The sequence below is a fragment of the Dryobates pubescens genome, chromosome 24 (assembly GCF_014839835.1).
Source record: "Dryobates pubescens isolate bDryPub1 chromosome 24, bDryPub1.pri, whole genome shotgun sequence".
NCBI classification, from domain to species: Eukaryota; Metazoa; Chordata; class Aves; order Piciformes; family Picidae; genus Dryobates; species Dryobates pubescens.
Genome location: NC_071635.1, coordinates 5656362 through 5679970, shown reverse-complemented (window position 1 = coordinate 5679970; position 23609 = coordinate 5656362). Strand labels below are relative to the sequence as shown.

Below are 23609 nucleotides of genomic sequence, written 5' to 3'. Positions count from 1 at the left end.
GAATGTCCTGACAGCTTTTAGAAAATTTAAAGACATTTCAAGGTACCTTCTAGTAAATTAGTTTTCTCTTTGAGCCAGATCTGACATAGAACGTTTTTTACTTGCCTCAGAAAACCTAAAGCTAACAGTGCAGGCTTGTGATGCACTGGGCTCAAAAGTATTTCATATGCTCTCAGAGCACATAAATATATAATTCAAGCAAATTTTACTGATCTGACAGCAAAGGTTGTAAGGTAGGAAGATGGCTTGTGTAACTTAGCAGGCAGCTGTTAACAAGGCTGTAGGATTATGATAAAGAAATTACACATTACATAGGTATCTAAAAGGCTAAATCTAATTAAGAGCTTTATAAACAAGTACTTCAGAAGATGAGTTTTACTGATCAAGGAAGTAACAACTACCATCTCTGCAAAATTTGCAACCATTAGCAGCAACATTACCTGTCAGTTTGTCCTTCTGGAAAGCCCACTTCTTCAGAAAAATGTGGAGTACAAAAAGAACAGCAGACAAAAAGGTATTTTACATTTTTATCTGAGAGTTTGGACAAGCAGAACTTTGCAGGAAAATAATTTCTAAAGACTGAAAAATATATTAATTACAAGACTTGTTAATGTCTTTACTGTTACAAAAATTGTCTAGGCTCTGATACAAATCTATAGTTGGAAGAGGACATTTATAAAAAAAATAAATAGGCACCCTAGGTAAATTAAAACAAGTTACCACATATTAGTTTGAAAATATTACATACATACATGGAGTGCAGAGTCAAATATAAAAAAGAAGGTGCCTTGATTAGCTGTCTATTTAGTTAAATACCTGGTAAACATGGGGCACATAGGAAGATGTCTGGTAAGATCGTTTCAAGCAAAGCAAGGAGACTCAAGTACATCTAAGTTACTGCAGCTACTTAAAAAATAAGTTTACCAGTTGTGCCTACTGTAAGCCAGATTCATTGGTATCAGTAATAGGCATTCATATTGCTCCTTGGACAGAAGTATCAACATTGCTATGCAGGTTTAAAAATAAGTGGCCTACTATCATTCACAGTTGTCGCTGTGCTATTCATCCATAAAAATACTGTCATTTCAAATACAAGGTCTTTGCAAAACATCTTACAAATCATACATTATTTACAAATTCCAATAGTCTTTGTTTTCTTAAACAAGTATTAGACAACAGTTTTAATTCACTAGCTGTGCATATTGTGTAACATCGCTAGATGACCTAGAAAAGTTAAATTTACAGGTTCTGAAATACCTCAAAAATATTGCCATCAGGAATCTTCCATTTGCAGGGTTCTTTCTCTATTCAGCTGATTTGCTTACTAAAGGATAAATCCGAGTTGCTGTTCACCAGCAGCCACACTTAAACATGCATAGTTATTTGCCCTACAAATTACAGAACTGGTTTTTTAAGAAGTGCTACAACAAATTTTGACCAAGAAGGTAGAAGTAAAATTCCTCTGGTTGCATATATCATCTTCCAGTTCTACTGTAAATTACATGTAGTTTTAAAACCCAAACCACTGTTTAAATGTATACCTTGGATAACTGCTAAACAATTGCCAACATTTGGTTGAAGCACTAAAACTCATGTAAGGTTTAGAAACATAAAAAAGCCTTTCTGACTAAACAGTGCAAGTACAAGCATGAGTGTTTTTTATGCGTATTTAACCTTCTTGCATTATTTTCATAACTAAAAGGCATTGATCTTTAGATGTAAATCAGCAGCACCTCAAGTTAACACTCAAGGGTGAATAATGGCAAAATTTAGCCTTTTTGGATTGTGTCAAACTTTGCTGACATGAATTCTAATTACACATTGTTCAATGTTAGGATAAGACTGAAACAACTCCCTGCCGTTGACAACACAAGACACAGTTGCTCCTTTCAAGCACTCAGGGCTGCCATCCTGGTGAAATCCTCTTCTCTTTCCTCCCCAGCCCTCTGTAGGCCATGTACTGGCTATCAGTGCTTGGTAGATAGTTCCTGTGCACTGATTTAACTCATCCAATAAAAGCCAAATAAATCCTCCTCTTGGTTACTGAAACTGAGGTTAACGAATGATGTGGTAAATTCCAGAGCTGTCGAAACTGCAGGGCAGTGCTAGAGCAGAGGAAGAGAGGAACCTCTTTTTTACATGCCCCCTCAGCCACCACAGCCTGAATGGCTGCAGCTTCACCCAGCCTGATCTGCTCATTCAGAATGTGTGCAGGACTGCTCCAAATCAGAAACTGTTGTCAGTAAAATCTGATCCCCATTAAGCATTGCTCATAGCCGGCAAAAGACAGGAAGGTCAATAGCAGCATTGACTTTGCATGCATTTGCAGATCAAATCAGAACTGAACATAAGCAGTAAATATATCTAATACCTTGCAAAATTAATCTTTCCTAGTTGCATGATAACTCTATTTTAAAATGAGCGTCCTATCCTGCTCTATCAGTTCGTAGTTTATGTGGTTACATTTAATTGTAGGAGGTTTTATAGGGTGAACAGATCTGATAAATGTGCTGAAAAATGTACACCAGCATACAACAGGTATGTTAGTAGGATAGACTATTACTGCAGCTTACTTGAATTCTCTCTGAAATAAGTTAACATTTGCAAACCAGAACCCTTTTTAAATTATTATTATTATTATTAAGGCTTTTCAAATAAAAAGTTAGAAATTCTCTGGGTAAACTTGTATTAAAGACACTTGAAGGCTGCTTGTGAAAGCACAGACTCTCAGAGAAGTCAGTTGAAAAAGAAGAAGGAAAAAAAAAAAGTCACCTCCTGCTACCTATTGGGACAAATATTGCTCTATTACAACTATATTTATTGCATTACATGTGGTAGTATGTTTATCCCTTTTGTTAGGCTAGGTATGTAGTGACCACAATCTGAAGGAACACTTTTTAAACTGTAACTGAATCTTCTTAGAAAATCAGTAACATCTAGCTGATCCCACTGCTGAAGATGCATATGCCCAAAGGGACCATTTTTAATGCAAGCTGTAGAAGACAAGCTGGGTAACAGAGGTAAGCATTAAGGCAACTCGAGTAACAAATCAAAGAACCACAAGTTTAGCACCTCTTCTCCTCTGTTCACCTCTGTTTGCATATTCATTTAAACAGTCCTAACTCCTAAGACAAGTACTGTCAACTGGGTACCTTGTTATCACACAGAGGCTCAGAGTTTGGGCCCATTTACAGACTACATGAAATGCAAAAGTAACATCTGGGTTTTACGGGATTTGAAGAATTCATCTACTGCAGTGGATGCCTTCAATGTTTGCCTTGTACCTTTGCTCAGGCACGGGATGCCTGGGCTCAGGAGCATGGTATGTTGCAGTCAGTTCTCCAGCTGATGGAGGATGCTTTTCCTTGTGAAAGTTTCCACTATCTGTAAAATACAGCTTGGGTTTCTGATGATATTTCATCCTGTACGTGTCAGTCATACAACTATCTACTGAAAAATAAGTCGTTAGGGCTACACTATCATTTCCATCCACACAGCCAGGACTTGGTCCCATATGCCGAGGTCCTTTCTTTAGAAAGTTTTCAGACACTGTCCAAAAGTCATTAACTGGTAAGCGAGGCGGAGAATCCGGTTTGTGAACAAACAGCTCATTCCCTTGCAATGGCTCTTTAAGTCTTTGTTCATTTGTAAATATGCCTGCTTCTGATGCAGATTTCAGAGGTGCCCCTGTTTGCCTCAGCGGGTTATTGTGCAACACTTCTGTCGATTTCACATCAGCTGCCGAGTTATTTTCTGATCCTGGGAAAGTATTCAGGGCATATTTCTTCGGTGGTAAAGGGGGAGGAAGATTCTGGTACACCGCTTCAGGCACCCAAAGAGCATCCACCCTTTGGGGTGGGTGCCCAGCATGCTCACCAGGAGGGGGAAGTACCACAGGCCTTTCTGACAGGTTCTGTGGCACACATGGTGGTAACCCCATCTTGGGACCAAATGTTCTTGCATGATGAGGCTGTGGCTGGGAAGAGGAGTGAGGGTCACTGTTGATTGGCTTCCTTCCACAGAGAATATCTGCATAGGGCTGGGAAACGCCATCAGTGCTATAAACTGACATATTCATCTTCTCAGATTTGTCTGGATTGAGCCACTCTGAAGAATTCTCTTCATTTACCTTACTCCTACTTTCTGACTTAATAATCTCTTTAAGAACTGGCTGTAGAGCTGATGATGGGAAAAGTTTCCTGCTGGTGTCAGGCATCTCAACTCTAAAATACAAAAGCACACAGGATGTATCCATCCATAAAAACAGAAGAAAAAGCTCAAATAACTCAAATGATTTTTTTTCCCCCAAGATCCTTGGTAACACTGCCTACATATTTGAACTGACTCCAGAACTGGGATCTGCTTAACACACAGCCATTTGATTTAAAGTTGTGTTAAATCAGTCCCAGGTTTCTTTCATTTGAAATACAAAGTGCCCCTCCCCACCCCCCCAAAAAATCTCTGCAGGAGACTGAGGAGATTGTAAGGTGAAACAAGCTCCTTCAACATTCAGGACTGTCAAACATGACCTCTGCTCTCTTATGAGCATACCTGTTGCTCAGTCTGATACAAATCTAATATTTGAAAACCAGATGTACTGCTAAATTTGTATGTAGATTCTTGGTTTTCAGGAGGTACCAAGCACCTGTAGTTCATATCAGAAACAAATTAGAAACAACAAGTATACAACAGCAGCTTCTAAGCAGAAGGTTCCTTTTCCTCCCCTTTCAGCCACACTTTTCAGTACTTTGAGATTGCTGCACTGACCACAAATTGGTAATCACTGTCTGCTGTAGTACATAAATTCAATACAGAGAACTACTAAAACCCTATGCACTGGTAAAATGAGCAGTTGGTTCCACTGATGGCACCAAAATCACAATAAAGACAGAGAGCATTTAGTCCTGTCAATTATGTAAAACACATAAGGCTTTGTCTGTCAATAATATTCAATCCATTGACTTCTGCATGCTGAATATTGATTACTCTCATGTAACAGAATTCAGTAGTTCAGTAGTAATGACAGTATTAGTTACCTTTTCACTGGAGGACTGGGCACCTGCACATGTAATTCTGCTGGGAAATTAACATGAGGTCTGTAGTTAACTTCTGAACTGATCAGGTCTTTCCTCAGGTCTGGGGGTAGAAAAAAAAAATTCAAAGTAAGTAGACATATAGTCCAATTCCTTCTTTCTAATTCCTCAGAGGTTAAAGAACCAAGACACACAACACAACAGGACAATTAGTTATTTTCAAGATTTGACATTCATCAAAAGTAACCATTTTGATGACAATTTGTCACAGATCAGATCTTGTATTCATCCAGAATAATCTGGAGAAAATGTTCTCTTTTTTGAAATGTTACCTTAAAAATAGGCAAGTATCACATTTTTGAAGTCCTGAAGGTATGTTTTCAAGGTCATCTTAATATTTCATCTAATTAAAAGCAAAATGTCAAAAGCAGCTTTTTCTCAATGAATATTTATTCAATCATCCAAAGTCATATGAATTCTACAATAAAAAATGTTTAGCCTTTCTGACATTTCACATGTAATAATAATTAGATGGAATAAATATTGTTCTATGTTGTGGGGGCATTTGGGGTTTGTTTGTTATTTGTAGGGATTGGTTTTAAGAAATGTATTATGCATTGTTTGAAATAGATGTAAAACGAGCAAACTGCATGGTTCACAGAGATGTGGAGTAGACAGAAGACAAGAGTGCCTGCACCAGCACTACCACACTCACACTCTAGAAGCTTTTATTCACAGGCAAAGAATCACTCTCTAAAACTACAAAATTTCTGAACATTGCAGCTCCTAGGTAACAGTAAATAAAGGATGCATTGAAATGTTCATGTCAGCACCACATAAACCAAAACACTCTCTAGGCAAGTGACAAGCCCATTTGTTTAGAGACAGATATTCTAAGTCCTCTTAGTGCAACGACTAGCCCATTATAACCAGTCACCACCTCTGAAGCCATTCAGAGGAAATCCACACAACTGCTCTTTCATTCCCCAAACTGCCTGATGTGAAGATTACAGACTAATGTATTAATTTTCACCGCAAGCCAAACTCCTAAGGGATTGAACCGTCCAGCCCTTCCAGCGGCAGTAGCACAAGTGAGTCAGCAGGCGGCAGCAAAGGCTCAGACACTGGTTCTCCTGAGCGTGAACACAGCACACTCATCCAAAGCTGCTCCAAGAGACCAGGTGGCATGCGCCTTCAGAATTCCAGCTAACTTAAAAATAGAAGTGTTATTTTCTCTTCTGCTGACAGGATATCCATGCATGGTTAAAACCAGACACAGACTCGATTGGGAATTTTGGCCCAACGTTCTTTGCAAACCTAAATATGGGACACACCAGCACCATGCTTGGCTGGAGACAGACATCCCTATCAATGAGTCATAAAAAGCCTACCAACAATTCAAATGTAACAGTTTTCTGACTGAATAGCCAATCCAGACTTTAAAAGATTAAACAGCCATTCTATAGCTAGCAGGTAGCACAGACAAGTTCTCCTCTATTATCTCCCTTTACAACCTGTAACATTTGCAAAAATCTGCAAAGCCCAATTTTTGAGGGGGTGGGAACCACATTAAATTCAGTTTCCATCTAATCTGCTATACCTTCATGTTTCCTGTACTTCTGATTACCACATTATTTACTTTTTGTTAAGTTGCAAATAAAAACCCAAGTTGTAACACTTTCTGTAACAAGTACTGCAACAAATTCCTCTCTCAGAACCCAGACATCCCCCGTACCCAGCTGAAACGACAAATATATGACTGAAAGGTTCCAGTAAGTTTATGTATTACTGGAATTTTTTTCAATGGTTTTAAACATCTGGGGGAAAAAAATGAAAACTTGATTCTGTTGATTTTATTGGAGTGTTGGTGCATACTTGCGTGTGTGTTTCGCTAAGTTCTGAAGCTAAGCAATAGCTGACAGCACCAGCTATTACTCTGCTTTCAATCTGCTCTGCCCATCTCAAAAGTTTCTCAGTTCTTTGTTTCTAAATTCCACTCCTGAAAGTCTGTATCATTTACTTTGAGTTGCAAACTTCTCACATTAATAAAGGAACTACAAATATGAGAGTGCTCTACATTTCAATCTTCACATGCTGCTTGTCTCCATTTGGAAGCCTTTAAAGTTTAGGGTTGGGTTTGGTTGTTGTTTGGTTGGTTTTTTTTAAACCAGTAACTTTAATCTATTATTTACAGACACTCCAGAAAAGCATGTATTTTGGTTCTGTTTCATGTTAAGTGAATTAAGTAGCGGCATGCTTTAACTCGCTATTCAGTTCCAGTTAAAACTGAGGAACTGGTAAAGCAGTTACACAAATGGTGAGCATAAACAGAAGTCTAACATTATTTGCCTAAGGAGACTTCCACACATAACAAATTACTCAGAGATATTTTTTGAAGTTGCCATGAGAAGCTACCTCAAGTTTCTTACAAACTTTTCCTCCCTCAGAAAGGACTGAGCATTCCTTTCAGTACTATTTTCTAGGAGTCTGTTTGGCATTTACCTACCAGTTCAGGTCTTGTTCATAATATTCACAGATATAACATAAGGTAATACAACTGATACCTGCAAGCTGACTGCCATTGTCTCCATGCTAAAGAGACACATTTTAGAGAACCAATAGATGGATTCTAAGCAAATCTTTCACCCCACATGAATGTGAAATGATCAAATTCTTCAGAGAGCTTTTTAGTCCATTATTTCTACTAAAAGTATTGTTCTCCAAACCATGCACATGGGAGAGCTTCACATTTGATTCAGAATACGTACATTTGGTATTCAGAAGTTCATTACTAAATTAGAATAATTGCATAGATGGGATCTTCACATCAATGTTTTATGACCACTCTAAAGGGTCACCTGTAATCACTGTGCTTTTTTTAAACAAAACACATGATACATGCTGAAAGGTTTATGTACAGGACATGGTTCTCTCTGGAGAATATTCACTACTAAGCACAACCATTGTTTGAATCTACCTACTTTTCATTCACACAGAATCCCTTATGTATTTTTCACTGCTGGCTTTTTTTCCCCCTTTTTGCTATCCAAGTGTTGGGGTTTATTTTCCCCATTAGTACAGTAACTATAGCACAGAACTAAAGCAGAATAAAAATAATGCTAAATGTTCTTTGAATTCCATGTAAACATCAAGCTCAGATTTGTGGTGGGGTTTTTTTGTGGGTTGTGGTGTTTGTGGTTTTGGGTTTGGTTTGGGTTTTTTTTAGTCAAAATGAAGAAGCATCAGAACAGTTCTGTGACCAAAACTTAACTTGGAATGATGACAGAAAAGATAAAAGAGGTATGGCAATCCCTCCCCCCAGTTTAAGCCTTAGAAGAAACCATGCTATACATTATTTGAAAAGAAGTACGGTATCTAGAAAAATCAAACATTTCCTGGGGAAGTGGCCCAATATTTATTGCACTTCTTTGTAAAGCACCATTCCATTGTTTCAGCACCATTAGATAATGATTTTGGCTGGCCTCATGCTGACCTGTAGTATTTATATGCCAAAGCATTTATCAACTTTCTAAAAACCCAGCCGACATATTAGTATGTAAAAGGAAGTAGATTTCCTTATTGCAAGTGTTTCTTCCTGATATTGCTTCATATCTTGAAGGAAAACAAATGGTACCATAGTCCACCCAGACATTTAAAAGTCTTCCTTAATAGCCACCAAAAAATCTCATGGAGATAAATGCTTTTGGGGAAAACAAGAGTGGACAAAATGACCATGGTTTTCCTTTCCTTTTGTTTTTTTGGGGGGGTAGCAGGGGCAGGTGGTGGGGTGGTGGGGAGAGGCTGGAAAAGCACATGCACACTTGGTGAAAAAACAGCATCCAACTGAAAAATATGTTCTTGAAGCAGAATATGAGCAACAGAACTGGAGATCTGCATTTAATCATTTCCATCAAATTAAAAAGAAACCAGCAATTAAGGCTGCTTACAGAATTAATTATACTGGATATTTTATGTCAGCAGAAAGTCATAGAATGGTAGAATCTTTGGGTTGGAAGGGACCTTAGAAGATTATTCAAATCCAGCCTCGCCCTGCAGTGAGCAGGAGCGTCTTCAACCTAATCAGGTTGCTCAGAGCCCTGTCCAGCCTGGTCTTAAACACTGCCAGGGCAGGGCATCTACCACCTCTCCTGACATTAACTCCTGCAGCAAAGTTGTAACATAAAAAAGGCTAAATAGAAACCTGTTCATCTTGTGCAATGTTAGTAAGTTAGTGTTAAAATTTTGGCACATTTAAATTATTTTTAGAAAACCTGTTCTTTATACAAGTTAAAGTTCTTACCATAAAAGTTTCTGTTTTGCTGGGATACTGAATGCAACACACCGTCAGCTTTTTTGGTTGACAAGCTCTGTTCACTGTAAAAGAAGCACATGCATAAATTGAAGGGTTTATGTACAATCAGAGAAGATACCCAGAGCAGTGGTGGTCCTTTAATACTTTTAACACTGCTCCTACATATGAGAAGCTGTACTGATGCAGAGAAATATAGGATGACCTGTATCTTTTAATACAGATGGACAAAAAACCCACACAGTTTGCAAGGCTGGTGTTCCCAGTTTGTTCTGGAAATTAGAGTAAGGCTGGGATGAGTGGATACCCAGAGTACCATAGCAGAATGCCCAATATGCAGCACATAAACCAGCGAATTTTCATGATCTTAGTATCACATCAGCCTGCTTAATAAAGGCAGCTGGTCTCCAAAGATATAAACACTAGAAAAATTGTGTCATCTGTGAGTAAGAACCACTGCTCTCTCTCATTGTAAACTAAGGAATTTGATAAAAATTTCAAGTCATACTTATTAAGAGATCACCAAGAAAGCCTGACAGCATTGAAAACATGCTTTCTGTCATGGTTTTCAAAAGGAATAGATACCACTTGTCACCTAATTCAATTTATTTGTAGGTTTTATTTACTAGCCATTGCTCTGGAATTGTAATAGTATACAAGGTTCACCTACTGCCATTCCCATAGGCCTGTCAGGGGCGATTGTTACAGATGTGATTTATACAGGCACTTGTATTCCATTACAGATGACAGGCTACTCACGGTCTAAAAACTTTGTAACTAAAGAAGTGCAGCAATTATTTCAAATTAACACACCCTGCCCCTCAGCAGGGTTTAGCAGTTCTGGCTCAGTGCCAAAACAATGCAGCTCAGTGCCTTCCAAACAGGGCCAGTGCTGCAGCTTCTGAGTGAAGGTAAAACGTCACACTTCATGGTTAACATCCTTCTGTCTAGATATGTTCCTAGCATTCTACATACCTGACTTCAAGCATATTAAGCTCCAGAGAATGTTTTCTGGAGTTTTGAAGAACAAATGAACATTAGAACAAACTTACTCTTCTGTAAAGACAAGCTAAGCGAGTTCCAAGAGCATTACCTGCAGGAAGCACTTTCTTTAATGTTCTTGACATCTGCTGGAATGATTCCTTCAATAACAGGCGAGTCTGGATTTGCAGATCCATTGCTGATATGGTCACTGCTTTCATACCCAGATTCTGTCCTCTGAATTTGCCAGTTATCGCCATGAACTTTCCTCTCTGTAAATCCTTTGCTTTTTTCAGCATTCCCTTTGCCCTCTGAATCCAGTGAGCTTCGACTTCCTGTATCCTGCTTAGTTTCATCTTCATATATAGTCATTAAACCTTTCTGAATATAGTTCTCCTTTGGCCAATGATTAAAACTTCGCTCCTTTTCATGCTTAGATTTACTGCTGGGATTTGCCTTGTGCTTTGGGCTATGCTGTTTTTTCTCAGTCTCACTGAAAATGCTGTCTACATTTAGTGTCTCTCGCATTGGTTTCCAACCTTTACTTCTGCTTCTGCTGCTGGTACTTCCTTTGTCCCTTGAGTCTTGACTGGCATCTGTTTCATAGCCAGTGACACCATCAGTCCGAGTCCTGATCACTGGTTTCTCCCCAGCAGGAAAAGCTTCTGGTTTGTGTGATCCAAGCCCCTGTGCAGAAAGCTTTGCCTGGTGAGGGGCACTGTCGTGCTTATAGGAGCCTTTCCCCTGGCTGCTGTATATGCGTTGATCAGCACAGTGTCTAAATCCGTTTCCAACTGGAGGAGACCCTGACTTGACACTGGAACGATCTTCCCCAACCAAATCTTGTAACAAGAAAAACAGAAAAGCTCCATTGAAGTTCTCATTAATATTTAACTGATACTGTTACAGCATTTGTGTTTCTTACACTATCCAAACAAATTCAGTATGTATTTCAGAATATTGAAAACTGGGAATCTCCAATCTTATAGTGTGTTCTCTTGGAAGGAGAGAAAACTCCACACAGCTGGTACTGATGCTAAAAGTTACTTATACCCAGTGATTTCAAGATGTACCTCTTTGTCTCCCAGACTCTTTTCTTGGTCCTCTGTCTGCATCTTTTCGCAAAGACGAGAAGCTTTTCATATCAGCAGCTTTCTGAGCACACTCTCTGGATAGGTCTTTTAGCCTGTCCTTTTGATCGCTGTAGCATAACTTAGCTGCAAAGAATACTTATTGTCAAAGAACACGACTAAAAAGTCATTAATCATCAAAAGACAAGTATATTTGTGTACCATAACATTTACTTGTTTCTATCAGCACTACTTAAAAAGACTAATGAATGACATAACACAAATTAAGGAAACTGATGTCTAATATATATGTACATCTATAGGTATCTCCAAGTAGTTCACTAAAACAACCAAAGCAGCAGTATGTCAATCATGTCTTACAAACACAGAATCACAGAATGAACCAACACCTCTTATTAAAATCAAATGCTCAAGCCATTTTGAAAAAATACACTATTTACATCCCATTTTATGACTTATACTGAAAAAAAATGAATCTAAGTTTAATCTTGTCTCATTGTGAAGGTTTCTTTTTAACAGTGGAGACACTGGTTATGAAAACAAAAAAAATCCTTCTATGTCTGGAAAGGTAAACACTGACCACTTTTGAGACACCTCTCTACCCAGAGTAAGAGTTACCAAGCTATGCATTGTCTGTTTTCAAAAGTTTAAGAACACAGCAATGAAGACAGAGGAGAAATGCATCTCAAGAGAAGGCAGCATCTCTTCCTTAAAAAGTATGCAGAGCTCAAAGACTCTGCCTCATGCCTTATAGCTTGGAAGTCTAGTGTACACATTGAAAGGATTTTTAGACAGGTAAGACCTTTACTATTCTTTTTGAACATAAGATAAAGTCTGTTAATACACAGGACTACAAACAATGCTGTATATCACAATACTGCTAAGGAACAATGTTCCCCAAATAGCCAATGATTCACAAAGCCACCACCTGCTCAAAAAGATCAACTAGCCTCAAGTGCCTTTTAACCAACAGTATGACTGAAAGGTATGATGCACAATATTTAAGAAACGGATCAAGGCCTCAAGAGCCACTTTATGCTGGAGTAACGAGCAGTAAAGAAGATTTTGCATTTACAGTTCTCCAGAAAAGTCAACACTCCATAGCAGCTATTCCTTACACATCAGTTGCTATTCAAAGATTTGTTCAATTCAGGGATGACTTTCCTCCTTTAGAAATAATTCTAGACCTGATGCTAGCATGTATCTGAAACTATCAACTGAAATATTTCGTAAACAGAAACATCTGGGGATTTTTCAGAGGTGGAGAATACATACCTGGCCCTCTACCACCACTAGCCTGAATGTGGCTTCTACTGAATGCTGAATTATCTGGCTGAAGTTTTTTATTACTCCTTTGATTAGTGGAGTCTCCAATTCCATTCTCTTTCATGTGGTCTGACTTCAGAACAGCCGGTTTTTCAAATCCTAGCAAATAACATAGGTATCTTTAGAAATTTAAAGTTTCCAGTATCTAAAGAAGAAAATACTTTAAACTGTGGACTGAAAACAAGCAACCAAGCAGAAAGTACCTCACCAAAATCCCAAACCACATCTCAATTTGCTAGGCAGTAATATTCTGTAACATTTTATGTAGTGTTGTATTTATAGTCGTAGACCAGTGGAAGTGTCCTCAGTTCTTTCTTCCCTGAAGCAGTCTATGTCCTATTGTTACTCATCATGCAAAGAGGAATGTGTCATACTCAATTGGTCTACAGAACCAAAAGACTGGACTCTTGCATATTGAGGTTTATGCTACATGGATCTCAGACAAAAGAAGTTTCCTGCAGCTCCTTCCTATTGTTCCCAAAGTTCTCAACTGTGTTCCCTCTGTGTGTGAGTACATATACACAAACACACCTCCTCCAAATTTATCTCCATATTTGTATGAATCTTTACAAGTATCTTCTTACAGCATTTTAAAGGTGTTTTAAATGCATCAACACACATAAGATACTGCACATAAATATACTACGATTTTCTTCCGAAATTACTGAAGTTGTGTGGTTGTGAATAACCTGCAATAGAAAAATTTTCCCCATTATCCAGAAGTCTCAATTTATATTCCTTTACCAGACACAAACCAAGTACTTCCAATATTGACTATACATAGTAATATCTTCTTTTGAGACCCTTTAGGTAATTTTTGACCAAGGTATCCAGTTCTATACTTGTATTTAAACAATCAAAAACTCAATTACCCAAGTCTTCCCCATTTCCTCCTGCTGCTTTACATTGAGACCAGTGAATAATCTGCTTTGGAGCATCTTCTGGAGATACAGCTGTGCCATCTGGGTTAGCATAAAAGAGCAACAATGGCTGAAAGTGACACCGAATGCACCTTGAGACTACATCTTTCCATTTTGTTCCAATCTAAGAAGAAACAACAAAACAAAACCTGCAAAATTATCAACCTCATTGAAGCCAATTATGGAAAGAATAATATAAGCAACACATACCACACGCCCAATTCCACAGGTACATTAAAATCTAATGCTCTGGCGCATAACTTTATGTAATTTGCAGCAAAAAGCTACAATCAGTATTACATGGGCTAAAGAACATTAGCTCTATGATTACAGCTGCCAGCAGTTAAATGTTCTTCATTAAAAGAAGTAAAAATTAAACACTTTGGAAGGCAGAACCTTACAGAGGTCAATCCTAAAATTCATTTGTGGAAACTGATTTACAAAACTTCATGTTTATTTTAATAAATACATTTATTTGACTTGTTTCAAGTCTGGTGTCTTTAGAATGCACACTAGAAAAGTAAGGAACACTACAGCTGGTAGCAGGAAACCAAATATTTACCTCTTTTACATTAGCATCATCAAACAGCACCCATTTGCAACTCTTGGTGTGAAAGGCAAAGGCACAGTAATGTCGGCTTGTGTAGCAAATCATTCCCACAAGAAAAAGTTCACTATTTTTGGCATTTTCATCTGTAACCCTATAAAACAGCTGGGAAAAAAATGTTATATTTTAAAACACATGTAAAACATTTAGCCTCAGTTTCCAGACTTACTACCAGCACTTCACCAAGGCAATTGGTGTTACATATCCTGTTGCATTATACAACTTTTCATGAGTATAAACAACAATTCTTGTACTTAATTAGGTCTATTTTAACACTTCACAAAGCTGAAAGGGTAAAATCACAATGCTCTGGAATAATTCCACAACTTTTAAACTGAACATGATATTCCTAGATTTTCAGCTAGGAATTCAGCTATATTCATCTTTGTACTTAGACATAAGTTCAGAACTTTTTTTCTCTCACAGAAACTACATCAAGTAGCTCATTACAAAGAATGGTAAAGCAGACATAAGGTTTGAAGTTAAACTGTGCTTTACAAAAAATACCTATGTATATATAGTTCATATTTTGCCCATATTTATCGATACCTAAAATATAGTAAGCAAATAGATACCCCAGGAAGATAAAGCTGTGTTGCCAGATTCCGCATGACCTCTTCTGTCAGGTCAGAATGCTCTGAATCCCAGACCAAGCCAATTGTGACTATCTCAGGACAATTCATAAGAACACGACGGATTTTTATTTTTTGACCACAGTTACTCTAGAAAAAGAGAAAAGAAAAAAAAAGTGATGGGAGGGAAATCAAAGATATCTAAGAAAATGGAAGTCTAAAGTTGAGCTACTAGGCAAGTAACAATGCAATAAAACAACTTTAAAACTTCTTCTAATTCTTAAATTTAATGACACCATTTGTTTCTAACAATTTAAGGACAAAATTCCTCATCATAAAAACACTCTGATGAAAACTACACAAACTTCTACATCCAATCACCACTACAACAGGAATCTCTGAAAGCACCCAAGTCACCATCACAATTTCTCTTTTGGTCCCTCTCCATTTCATCGTTTAAGTTTGAATCTGTGGGTTCTTGTGTACTTTGCTACACTTCCTAAATTAACAGAATTTACACAGAACCATTTAAGGAACAGAGTAATTGCAGAGAACAAGGTAAACAAAGTTATTTCAAGAGAAGGCAATGTTATCAAGCTGTCAGTGTATATGAACTAAAGCTGCTCCACTCAGAAAACAGAGCTGCCCCAACTAATCAAAACCATTGAGCTCAATGTTGAACCTGAAATGAAGAACAAAACACAGAGCTAATAACATCACCACTTGCACCTACAATACCATGTTTATCTATAACTGGTGCAATAAAACATAAATTTAGGGGCTTTTCTACCCTAAGATGACTGTACTGATGTGGCCATGGGTAATCCTGGTTTTAGGAGAACACTTTAGTTTGATTTCATATCCTAGAAAGTTCTCCCTTGTTTCTCAAAGCAATGCAACATCTTTGTTTACTTACAGGACACTTTCTGTAGTCATCAGCAGTATTTGCTGCCTGCAGCAATTCTGCAAACATTTCTGGCTTGAGACGTTCATGCCTCTCCATCATTCTTTCTACTTCATTACTGTAAAAAGATAAAGGCAAAGCCCTGTGGATCTCCCTTCTTAAGAACTAGTGTATTACAATCAATTCCCAATTAACTGTATCTTATAACTAAAAAGTAAAGGCACAGAGGTAAATCAGTAGCAATACATATTTTGTCAAGCCCTCTCTACAGCTGGCTTTTGACAGTCAATGCTACTTTTAGACATCGAAACCACATTTAAACAAAGGAATACACATTCCTTTTTAACACAGATAATTTGTCTGGCATGCTTTGTTTATTATTGGAAGGATGGGTGCAGAAAAGTGAGATACAAGAACAAAAGCTCTTACCACAGGGCTGTGGTAGAAATGTAACGCACAAATTCTGTAAAAGGCAACGGGTCTGATGATGCTCCACAGCTGCGACATACACACTACAAAAACAAAACCACTGTTTTATTCACTCAGGACAGTGCAAACAGCTTACTTGTTAGAGCAATCAAATAAAGGTCTGACCTGTTCGTACAATGTCATAGCAAACTTCTGGTGAGAAATACAGGATTTTGAAGTGCACATATCTGTTTCACTGTTTGGCACTAAGTGAAAATGAATCCTCTCAAGGATATTTTCCTAAAGAGAAATGATAATGTAAATATAAACTGAACTGAGGAAGTCAGAATAGAAGAGTGACTTTACAGTTTAATACTCCAGCTACGCCCCCTTGGCTACAAATAGTCCACCTACAGATTTAACGTGTATACAATTCCATCCCTAGTCTCAACCCACTGGATGGGAATGCTCTCATATGAAGGTTTCCAAACGTCATCTTCCAGAGTGCAGTCTCCTTTGAAGTGAATCTTCCAGGGAAATTAAAAAAGCTGTTCTTAGACTAAGACATGATATTAATGTCCTTGCATGCAATGACTGAAATATCTTTTGATCAGGCCTCTGTCTTAGCTGTTCCTCACAGCTTTTTCTCTGCATCAGCATCATCGACAGAAACAGGGAAGAAGCTCATAGACAGCACATATATGATCCCATCCCAAATCTCACTTTTTAACCCTAAATGAAAAGGGGGAGGGGAAGGGGAAGGTACTATGATTGTCATCATGAATGAGCACAGCCCTTTTTTCCTTTTTTGTTCTTACTCCATGTGTCTGTTCCCCTACACTGGCATAAAAAAAAGTCAATAGAATTATGTCATTTGTATCCTACCTGTGGGGCTGAAGCTACTAAAACAACCAGCCAGAACTAGTGTAATTCTACTCAACTATCACGAAGAATACTTACAAAGCATTCTGCTGCATCATCCATGAATCCAAGCTGGAAACGCTGTTCATCCTTAAAACTTTCTGCCAGGGCATGTCTCATATTATCTGACGGGAGTGCTTTCTCTCGACTGTGTTGGAATTGGGAAAATATTGCCTAGGAAGGAATACTATTATTTAGCTTCACTAGTCATTGACCAGACACTGTGGTTCTACAGAAATCCATCAGTTCAGCAAGGCTAAACAGCGAGACATAGCTAGACATAGACTGATAAATGTTTGTAACTTCAGGAATTAGTTAATACTAAATAACTTAGAATGACTTAGGTTCTGTGTTCTGTTACTCATTCCCTTATTAGAAGTTATGCTACTAAAATGATCATTGATCCAGTAGAAAAAAAACAGAGAAGTATATAAAAATGCAAGTGATTGACTCAAGCTCCCATAAGCACAAGCCCTGGTCTGGAATTACACTGCTTTCTTGATCTGGCCACTGGAACGACAGTTCATGTATATGTATCTTATCTTTGCAGATGGTTTGGATTCCTTAGGGCATAACAGAATATCATTTGTGTTAGCTTATCACCCATCACTTATTAAATAGTCTAACATTTACATATACTCCTGTCTGAAATAGCAGTCTTTATTAAAATTATGGCTATATAAAAACACTCCCATACATTAGAAAGAATACTGATAATCCTTGCTATTAAATCTGCTCTGCTGAACCAACGCACACAATGCAAGACAACAGGTCCATATCTGCTGTCCTAGAACATGAGAGCAAACTGTACTTGATTTTTGTTTCATTTCCCAAAAGATAGTTGGCTACTGCTTTTGTTTTCAGCAGAGGTAGGTATGCAAGTGACCTCACTATTTAGCAGGTAAAGGAGGTCGATTTTGAAAAAACTGAAAGTTAAAAGCTATTAATGAGAAAACATTTCCAGATATGAAAGGGTGTATTCCTTTGCCAAGAATTCCAAGTAAAACTTCTCTCTAAAGTGAAGAAAATAAAGGCAAAGCAAATCAGAAGCAGCCATGTAAAATACAGAGATCTTATGGTTTAAAATTAAAAAATCCGTGGGACAGAAGGCAAAGATATAAATAAGAAGGGTAAAAATAGCCCAAGATGACAAAAACAACAACAGAAAACACACAAACAAAAGAAACCACACCAAAATTACCCCCAAGTCACAAACAAGTTACTAAAATGCATCCTCATCCAGAACACACACTGTATGAAAATCAGAACTCCCCAGGTTCTAAACAGAACAAACAGAATCATCAACCAATATCTACAAAAGCCAAGCAAGCAAAGTCAGTAGTGTACCTAATGACTGAGGATGGATACTTCCAAATGAGTTAAGCACAATGTCTTGAGTTCAGTACCAAGGCTAATGGCCAGAGAGTTACAAAGATCGTAACTACACTGTTAATAACTAACTCCATTCTAACCAATGTCAAAGCAGCAATACCACTTTCTGCCAGTACTCATGAGAATATGCCAAAATAGGAACACATGATAGTCCAGGACAGGCCATACATTCAAGTAGAGCAATTCATTTGGATAAATAACATGGGAAGATGCATTGTGAGAGTAAAAGGAAGCAACTAGTCTTCACAAGTGCACCATTAGAATGGAACAACTGAATACTTACAGGTTCAATCGCAACACACCACGAGCACTATCTTCTTCATGTTATGAGCACACTGAAGCTGCCACACTATTTTTTACTGTGATTTCACTGACCTGACTAGTCATTAAGAACATGTAATGCTACACAGATTCCATCAATAGTCACCTTTCAACCCCTCTTCATTTCTTAAAGACAGTTCCAGTGCAGCACTGAACAAGACTGTACATGATCAGAACATCACATGCAACATGAGTCAAAGGAAAAGGTGATAAGAGTTTACTCTATATTATGACATCAGATATGAGCATGACTTCCTATACACTCAAGCCTCCAGGAAACTAAAGCTATCACCCCAAGAAAGGGAAAAGATTTTATCTGAAAACATAGGTGTGCCCAAGTTACGCTCTGGACATTATGTACAAATGCAATCAAGCATCTAGCACACAGAAGAACATGACCTACATCAAAACACTGGTGAAACAAAAAGTCTCAACAAGTTTTGTTAGAGTCAAGAACTTTTAAAAAGGTTGGAATAAAAGCCTCAAGTAGTTAGTCTGTATATGTGCAGTCTCAAAACTGGGGTTTGTGTTTGTTTCTTTGGTTTTTGTTTTTTTTTTTTTGTTTTGCTTTTTGTTTGTTTGATTATTAACCAAAGAAATAAAATGGCACTGTTTGGAAAAAGAGACACATTTCAAAGCCAGCTATACCATACAGCAACAGACAAACAGTAAAAATGGATGAAAACCTACACAGTACACCTCCTGAAAGATTAAACAACCATCTTGCCTGAAAAGACCTATTCAGTAACAGGGCTTGGTCTGTGCAATTCCCTGACAAGAAACTCTAAAATTCTTGGCTCACTATTACCTAAAATTTAGCATTGCCAAAAACACTTCCTAAAATGAGCTACACTTTCAAACAGTTTTGTCCCTTTCAGCTCCCACCAGAGGAGTGATTCCCAGTTCTATCACTGTACCTACTACTGTGTTTAAGTATACATTCTACAGTCCTGTAATAGACTCCCAAAAGCATCTTTACAGTCCAGTTGCAATGCACACTACTAAAAAATATCCCTATACAATTTGCATTGTTATTTTTACCCTAATGAAGCAGAGATGATATGCTCACAGTAACTTACCTGGTAACTGCAGGCAGCCAAAATACCAGCGCAGTAAAAGCAGTAAGAACTTAACAGAATTTGACATTTGTTTCAAGACTTCAGATGAGTTACAAAACTGTTTGAAGAGCAAGTTTTTTGCATTACTTAAGATATGCAGATCTGACTTCGTTTCAAACATTAAAAGGTGCCATCTTTCATTAGCTTTCTAGTTCCACTACTTGACTTTCATTACTTGCAAACTGAACAACCACATCCTGCACTGTTATTAGCAATTACTGGATCAGAAAGAATCTTAGGATCTTAACAGACAGTAATGCAGTCATTGTGTAAAGACGGTAATCAGGAAAGAACAAAAGCATATGCATGCAAATAACATTTAAAAAAAAACATCTTTGAGGCACTAGCTGGACATTTTTAAATAGGTTACACTGTCTTTTAAGAGAGAAAAGACTGCATGATGCATACAGTTTCTTTAAACACAAGAGAACATTTCTGTAACAATGAGTTAAAACTGTCCTTAAATCTAAATTGCTTCTTTACACAGGAGGAGTGGCACAAGCATATGTATGGATACAAATTAGTCAAAATTAAAATTGCCCATCATTTGGAAGGATGCTTCTTCCAAAAATTATTTACCTTTAAAGCACAAAATATGCAGGCATCTCCCTGACACACATGTCCAGTTAAACCTCTTAAACTTCGGCGAAATATGTCAAGTTGCCATAACACCTGCAAAGAAGTTTTACAGAAAATAAGCAATGAGTTCTGAAGCCTCTCTATTTAACATAGCAACATATGGGAAACTAAAGGAAAAAAAATGTCATCTAAAACATGTACAACTTGAGCACCAACACTGCTACAAGAACTGCAGCCCTTTTCCATTAGTAAATTGTGGAGGTGGAAGTGGAAGGTTTGCATTCACCACTCTCAGAATTTAGATCTTTTTGAAGATCTTAAAATAATGGAAAACAAGGTACTTCGTATGGAAAAAAGAGCTGAAGTACTATTTAGCAAACAAGCAGCAAGCTAAATTTGTCATAGTCATTATGGCTTCACACAAGAGGAAGGCAGAAAGGGGTTTACTTCATTTCTTCCTTCTCCCTCTCTCAATGGTTTCTTCCAAATAAAATTAAAAAATATAAACACAAAAAATTAATTGCTAGGTAAAATGCAAGCATCACCCCAAGTTAAGTCTGTACTTCCTTATGGTCTCTTACTAACAAAACAATTGCTGAAACACATGTACTTTTCCACATATCAAAATAACCCTGGTGCTTAATCAGGTATGTTTCTACCTTTTATTTGTGTAACTACTCCATATAAAGGTCACGTCAGGTTGGCTAAACTACACTGCTTTCAGTATCTAATATCTTAGGTACACAATCAGTGCAGTACTTTAGAAAGCTGTCCATTTAAAAAATAAAATAAGAAAGCCCAAAATGAGCTCTCATGAGGCACAGTAACGCCACAGCTACAAATCCAGGGGAAAAAAAAGATAAAAAAATTGAAATCCTCTCTCTGAATATACAAACTACAACTAATTAGGATGCATCTGAAAATGAATGTTGCAACCTCTGTTCTGAAGGTTGAACAGAGGTTAAAAGAGGAGAAAAGAAAGGAACATATTCCTCCTTGTAAAAGGGCAGATACGAATCATCAGCCCACTGCTTGATAAACAGCAGTAGGTTGTGAAGTAGTAGGACTGTCTGAAACTATAACCAAAAATGACTTAGGGTTTAATTTTAGGGCAGCCTAAGGGAAAATAATAAAAACTGCAAGAGAATATAGGTCATGTTGTTCCCATTGAATGTAAACCAGCAAACTCATTCTACTAAATCTATTGTACATTTCGAAACGTGTTTAGATGCAATACATACCATGTAGGTATCTCTTTCCTATCTCCTATGTTTATATCTATACCATTTTTAAGACACGTATTTTTAGAAGTCTACACACCTATGAAGCCCTCTGCCAGTTTGAAAATGATCAGGTCCAAAATCTAAGCATTACAAACACATATATTTTTCTGCTATTTATTTGCACTGTCTAGAAATCTCTTAATGCTAATTTCTAGATTTAAAAGTAAAATCCAAATGGTGACTGGTATTCTGACTTGCACACAATGTGGAAAGGCTAGCACTGCTGTGTCACAGAATTAAGTGGATCCTCACATTCCCTGTCACAAGGAGGCTTGTAACATCTCAATTTTTTTATCATGCTAATGTCAGTGTACTGTTAAGCTATACTTGAGAGATCTAAAGAGCCAAGATATTTTCAAGTAGAGCTCATGTGAAAACAGTACGGCGCGCAGGCAAACACACACAAGAAGGTGGTTGGTAATACACATGCATAGGAACAAAGAGTAAAAAGAAATCTTAAGTTATATTTCTGTGGTATCACATATATCTGCTACTCTAATTCCACAAGTATTTACCAAGATCAAAATCAAAGCTTTCAACTATATGTGCATCTTCCAACATGCCTCAGTACTACAGACTTGTGCTAACTCTGAGAGAATGGTATTTTAGTCAAAAGTGTCCTATTTAATTGAAGTTATACTACTGGCTTCCCCGCACTAAGAAGTGTCCTGTGAATTTCGCCAAGAAATAAAACTGGTGTTTAGCAGAACCATTAGTTTCAAAATTCAAGCAGCAAGTTTTAAAGTTGAGTCATAAGTTTCCAAATACAAAAGGGAAGTTTTCCTGATGTTCTAATGTGTGAAAGCAAAAGAACATGCTGTCACTTTTTGCAAAAAATTAAACATTTAATTTTAATCAATTCCCTAATGACTTCCACTAGTTGTGGGGTTGTTTGTTTTTCCTCTGTGACTGCCACATTTCTTTTTGTTTGCTTGTTTTTGGGAAGGTCCATTCCAAAATAGACATGCTACTCTGTCCTGCTTGGAATCATTCAGAACTTGAGAAAACAATTTAACACCATTTAAAAGTATGGTCATACATGTGTTCTACAGAAAAATACAAGACAAGTGGTAACAAAACAATGCATTGTTGAGAAAATGCTTTCCCTACTATGACCATCTAAGCTGCTACAAACCCAGAACTGTGTAATAAATATTTTTTTCTTTTTTTTTTTCCTTACCTGCACAGCACTATTAAGAAAGCAGCTGTTTTGTCCAGGTTCATTTAACAAGCCTTTGGTAGGGGCCAGGGACAGTATACTTCCAGGCTGATAAACTTTTCCAAGGTTACCTCCAGGTTTCCTTAAGAATTTTACCCATGCCATTATTTTTTAAACTTTATAATTGCAATTGTTTACAGTTAAATATTTAAGGATATGATGGGTGCAAGGCAAAAAAGAAGGTCCTATGAGAACTGCTCTAAAGCCATGGCATTCCATCCAACTCTGTAGAAGAGTAACCATTCATGGGTTTAAGTCCATTTTCCATGAGCAGCTGCCAGCCATCTATCGGGATCAGACTCAGTCAAAATACAGCTGTACAAAGATTTTAGCTCTCAGGCTTAAAAACATTAAAAAAAAAAGTGCGTCCAGTTAAACGTTATTAAAGTTCTTATTTAAAAAGTAGCACAGTAACTGATTTCTTCCAGGGATACCAATAATCTATTACTACAAATCATTAGCTGTGTTATATTGCAAGTTTATATATATCTCCCAAAAATAAAAAGCTCTTGATGGGCATTATACTCCTGTTCTTTCACTTCGTTCCTTCTTTTTACTTTTGACTGTGACCCAGGAAACATATTCCAGTTTAGAAGACTCCATGCTTATTTCATTCTCTTTTCAG

General features: G+C 37.4%; 1 protein-coding gene across 1 annotated transcript; it reads right to left on the bottom strand.

Annotated features, from left to right (window-relative positions):
- Window positions 1-348: 348 nt before the first annotated feature.
- Window positions 349-23337, bottom strand: USP53 (ubiquitin specific peptidase 53). The gene is made up of 15 exons (XM_009911763.2): window positions 22946-23337; window positions 20483-20575; window positions 17112-17246; window positions 16338-16451; window positions 16173-16255; window positions 15756-15861; window positions 14843-14989; window positions 14223-14372; window positions 13613-13784; window positions 12690-12839; window positions 11397-11540; window positions 10436-11165; window positions 9334-9407; window positions 5037-5136; window positions 349-4223 (listed from the first exon to the last, which is right to left on the bottom strand). Exons 1-15 carry the CDS (start codon window positions 23087-23089, stop codon window positions 3245-3247), a joined length of 3321 nt encoding a protein of 1106 aa, XP_009910065.2. The 5' UTR covers window positions 23090-23337; the 3' UTR covers window positions 349-3244.
- Between the last annotated feature and the right edge of the window lie 272 nt (window positions 23338-23609).

Excerpts from the sequence above, each read along its gene's own strand:
- USP53 (XM_009911763.2), bottom strand. The coding sequence starts at position 23,089 with ATGGCATGGGTAAAATTCTTAAGGAAACCTGGAGGTAACCTTGGAAAA. Across the intron at positions 20,576-22,945 it reads TTCTTAATAGTGCTGTGCAG|GTGTTATGGCAACTTGACAT; the intron begins GTAAGGAAAAAA and ends ACTTCTTTGCAG. Across the intron at positions 11,541-12,689 it reads TAGTGGTGGTAGAGGGCCAG|CTAAGTTATGCTACAGCGAT; the intron begins GTATGTATTCTC and ends TATTCTTTGCAG.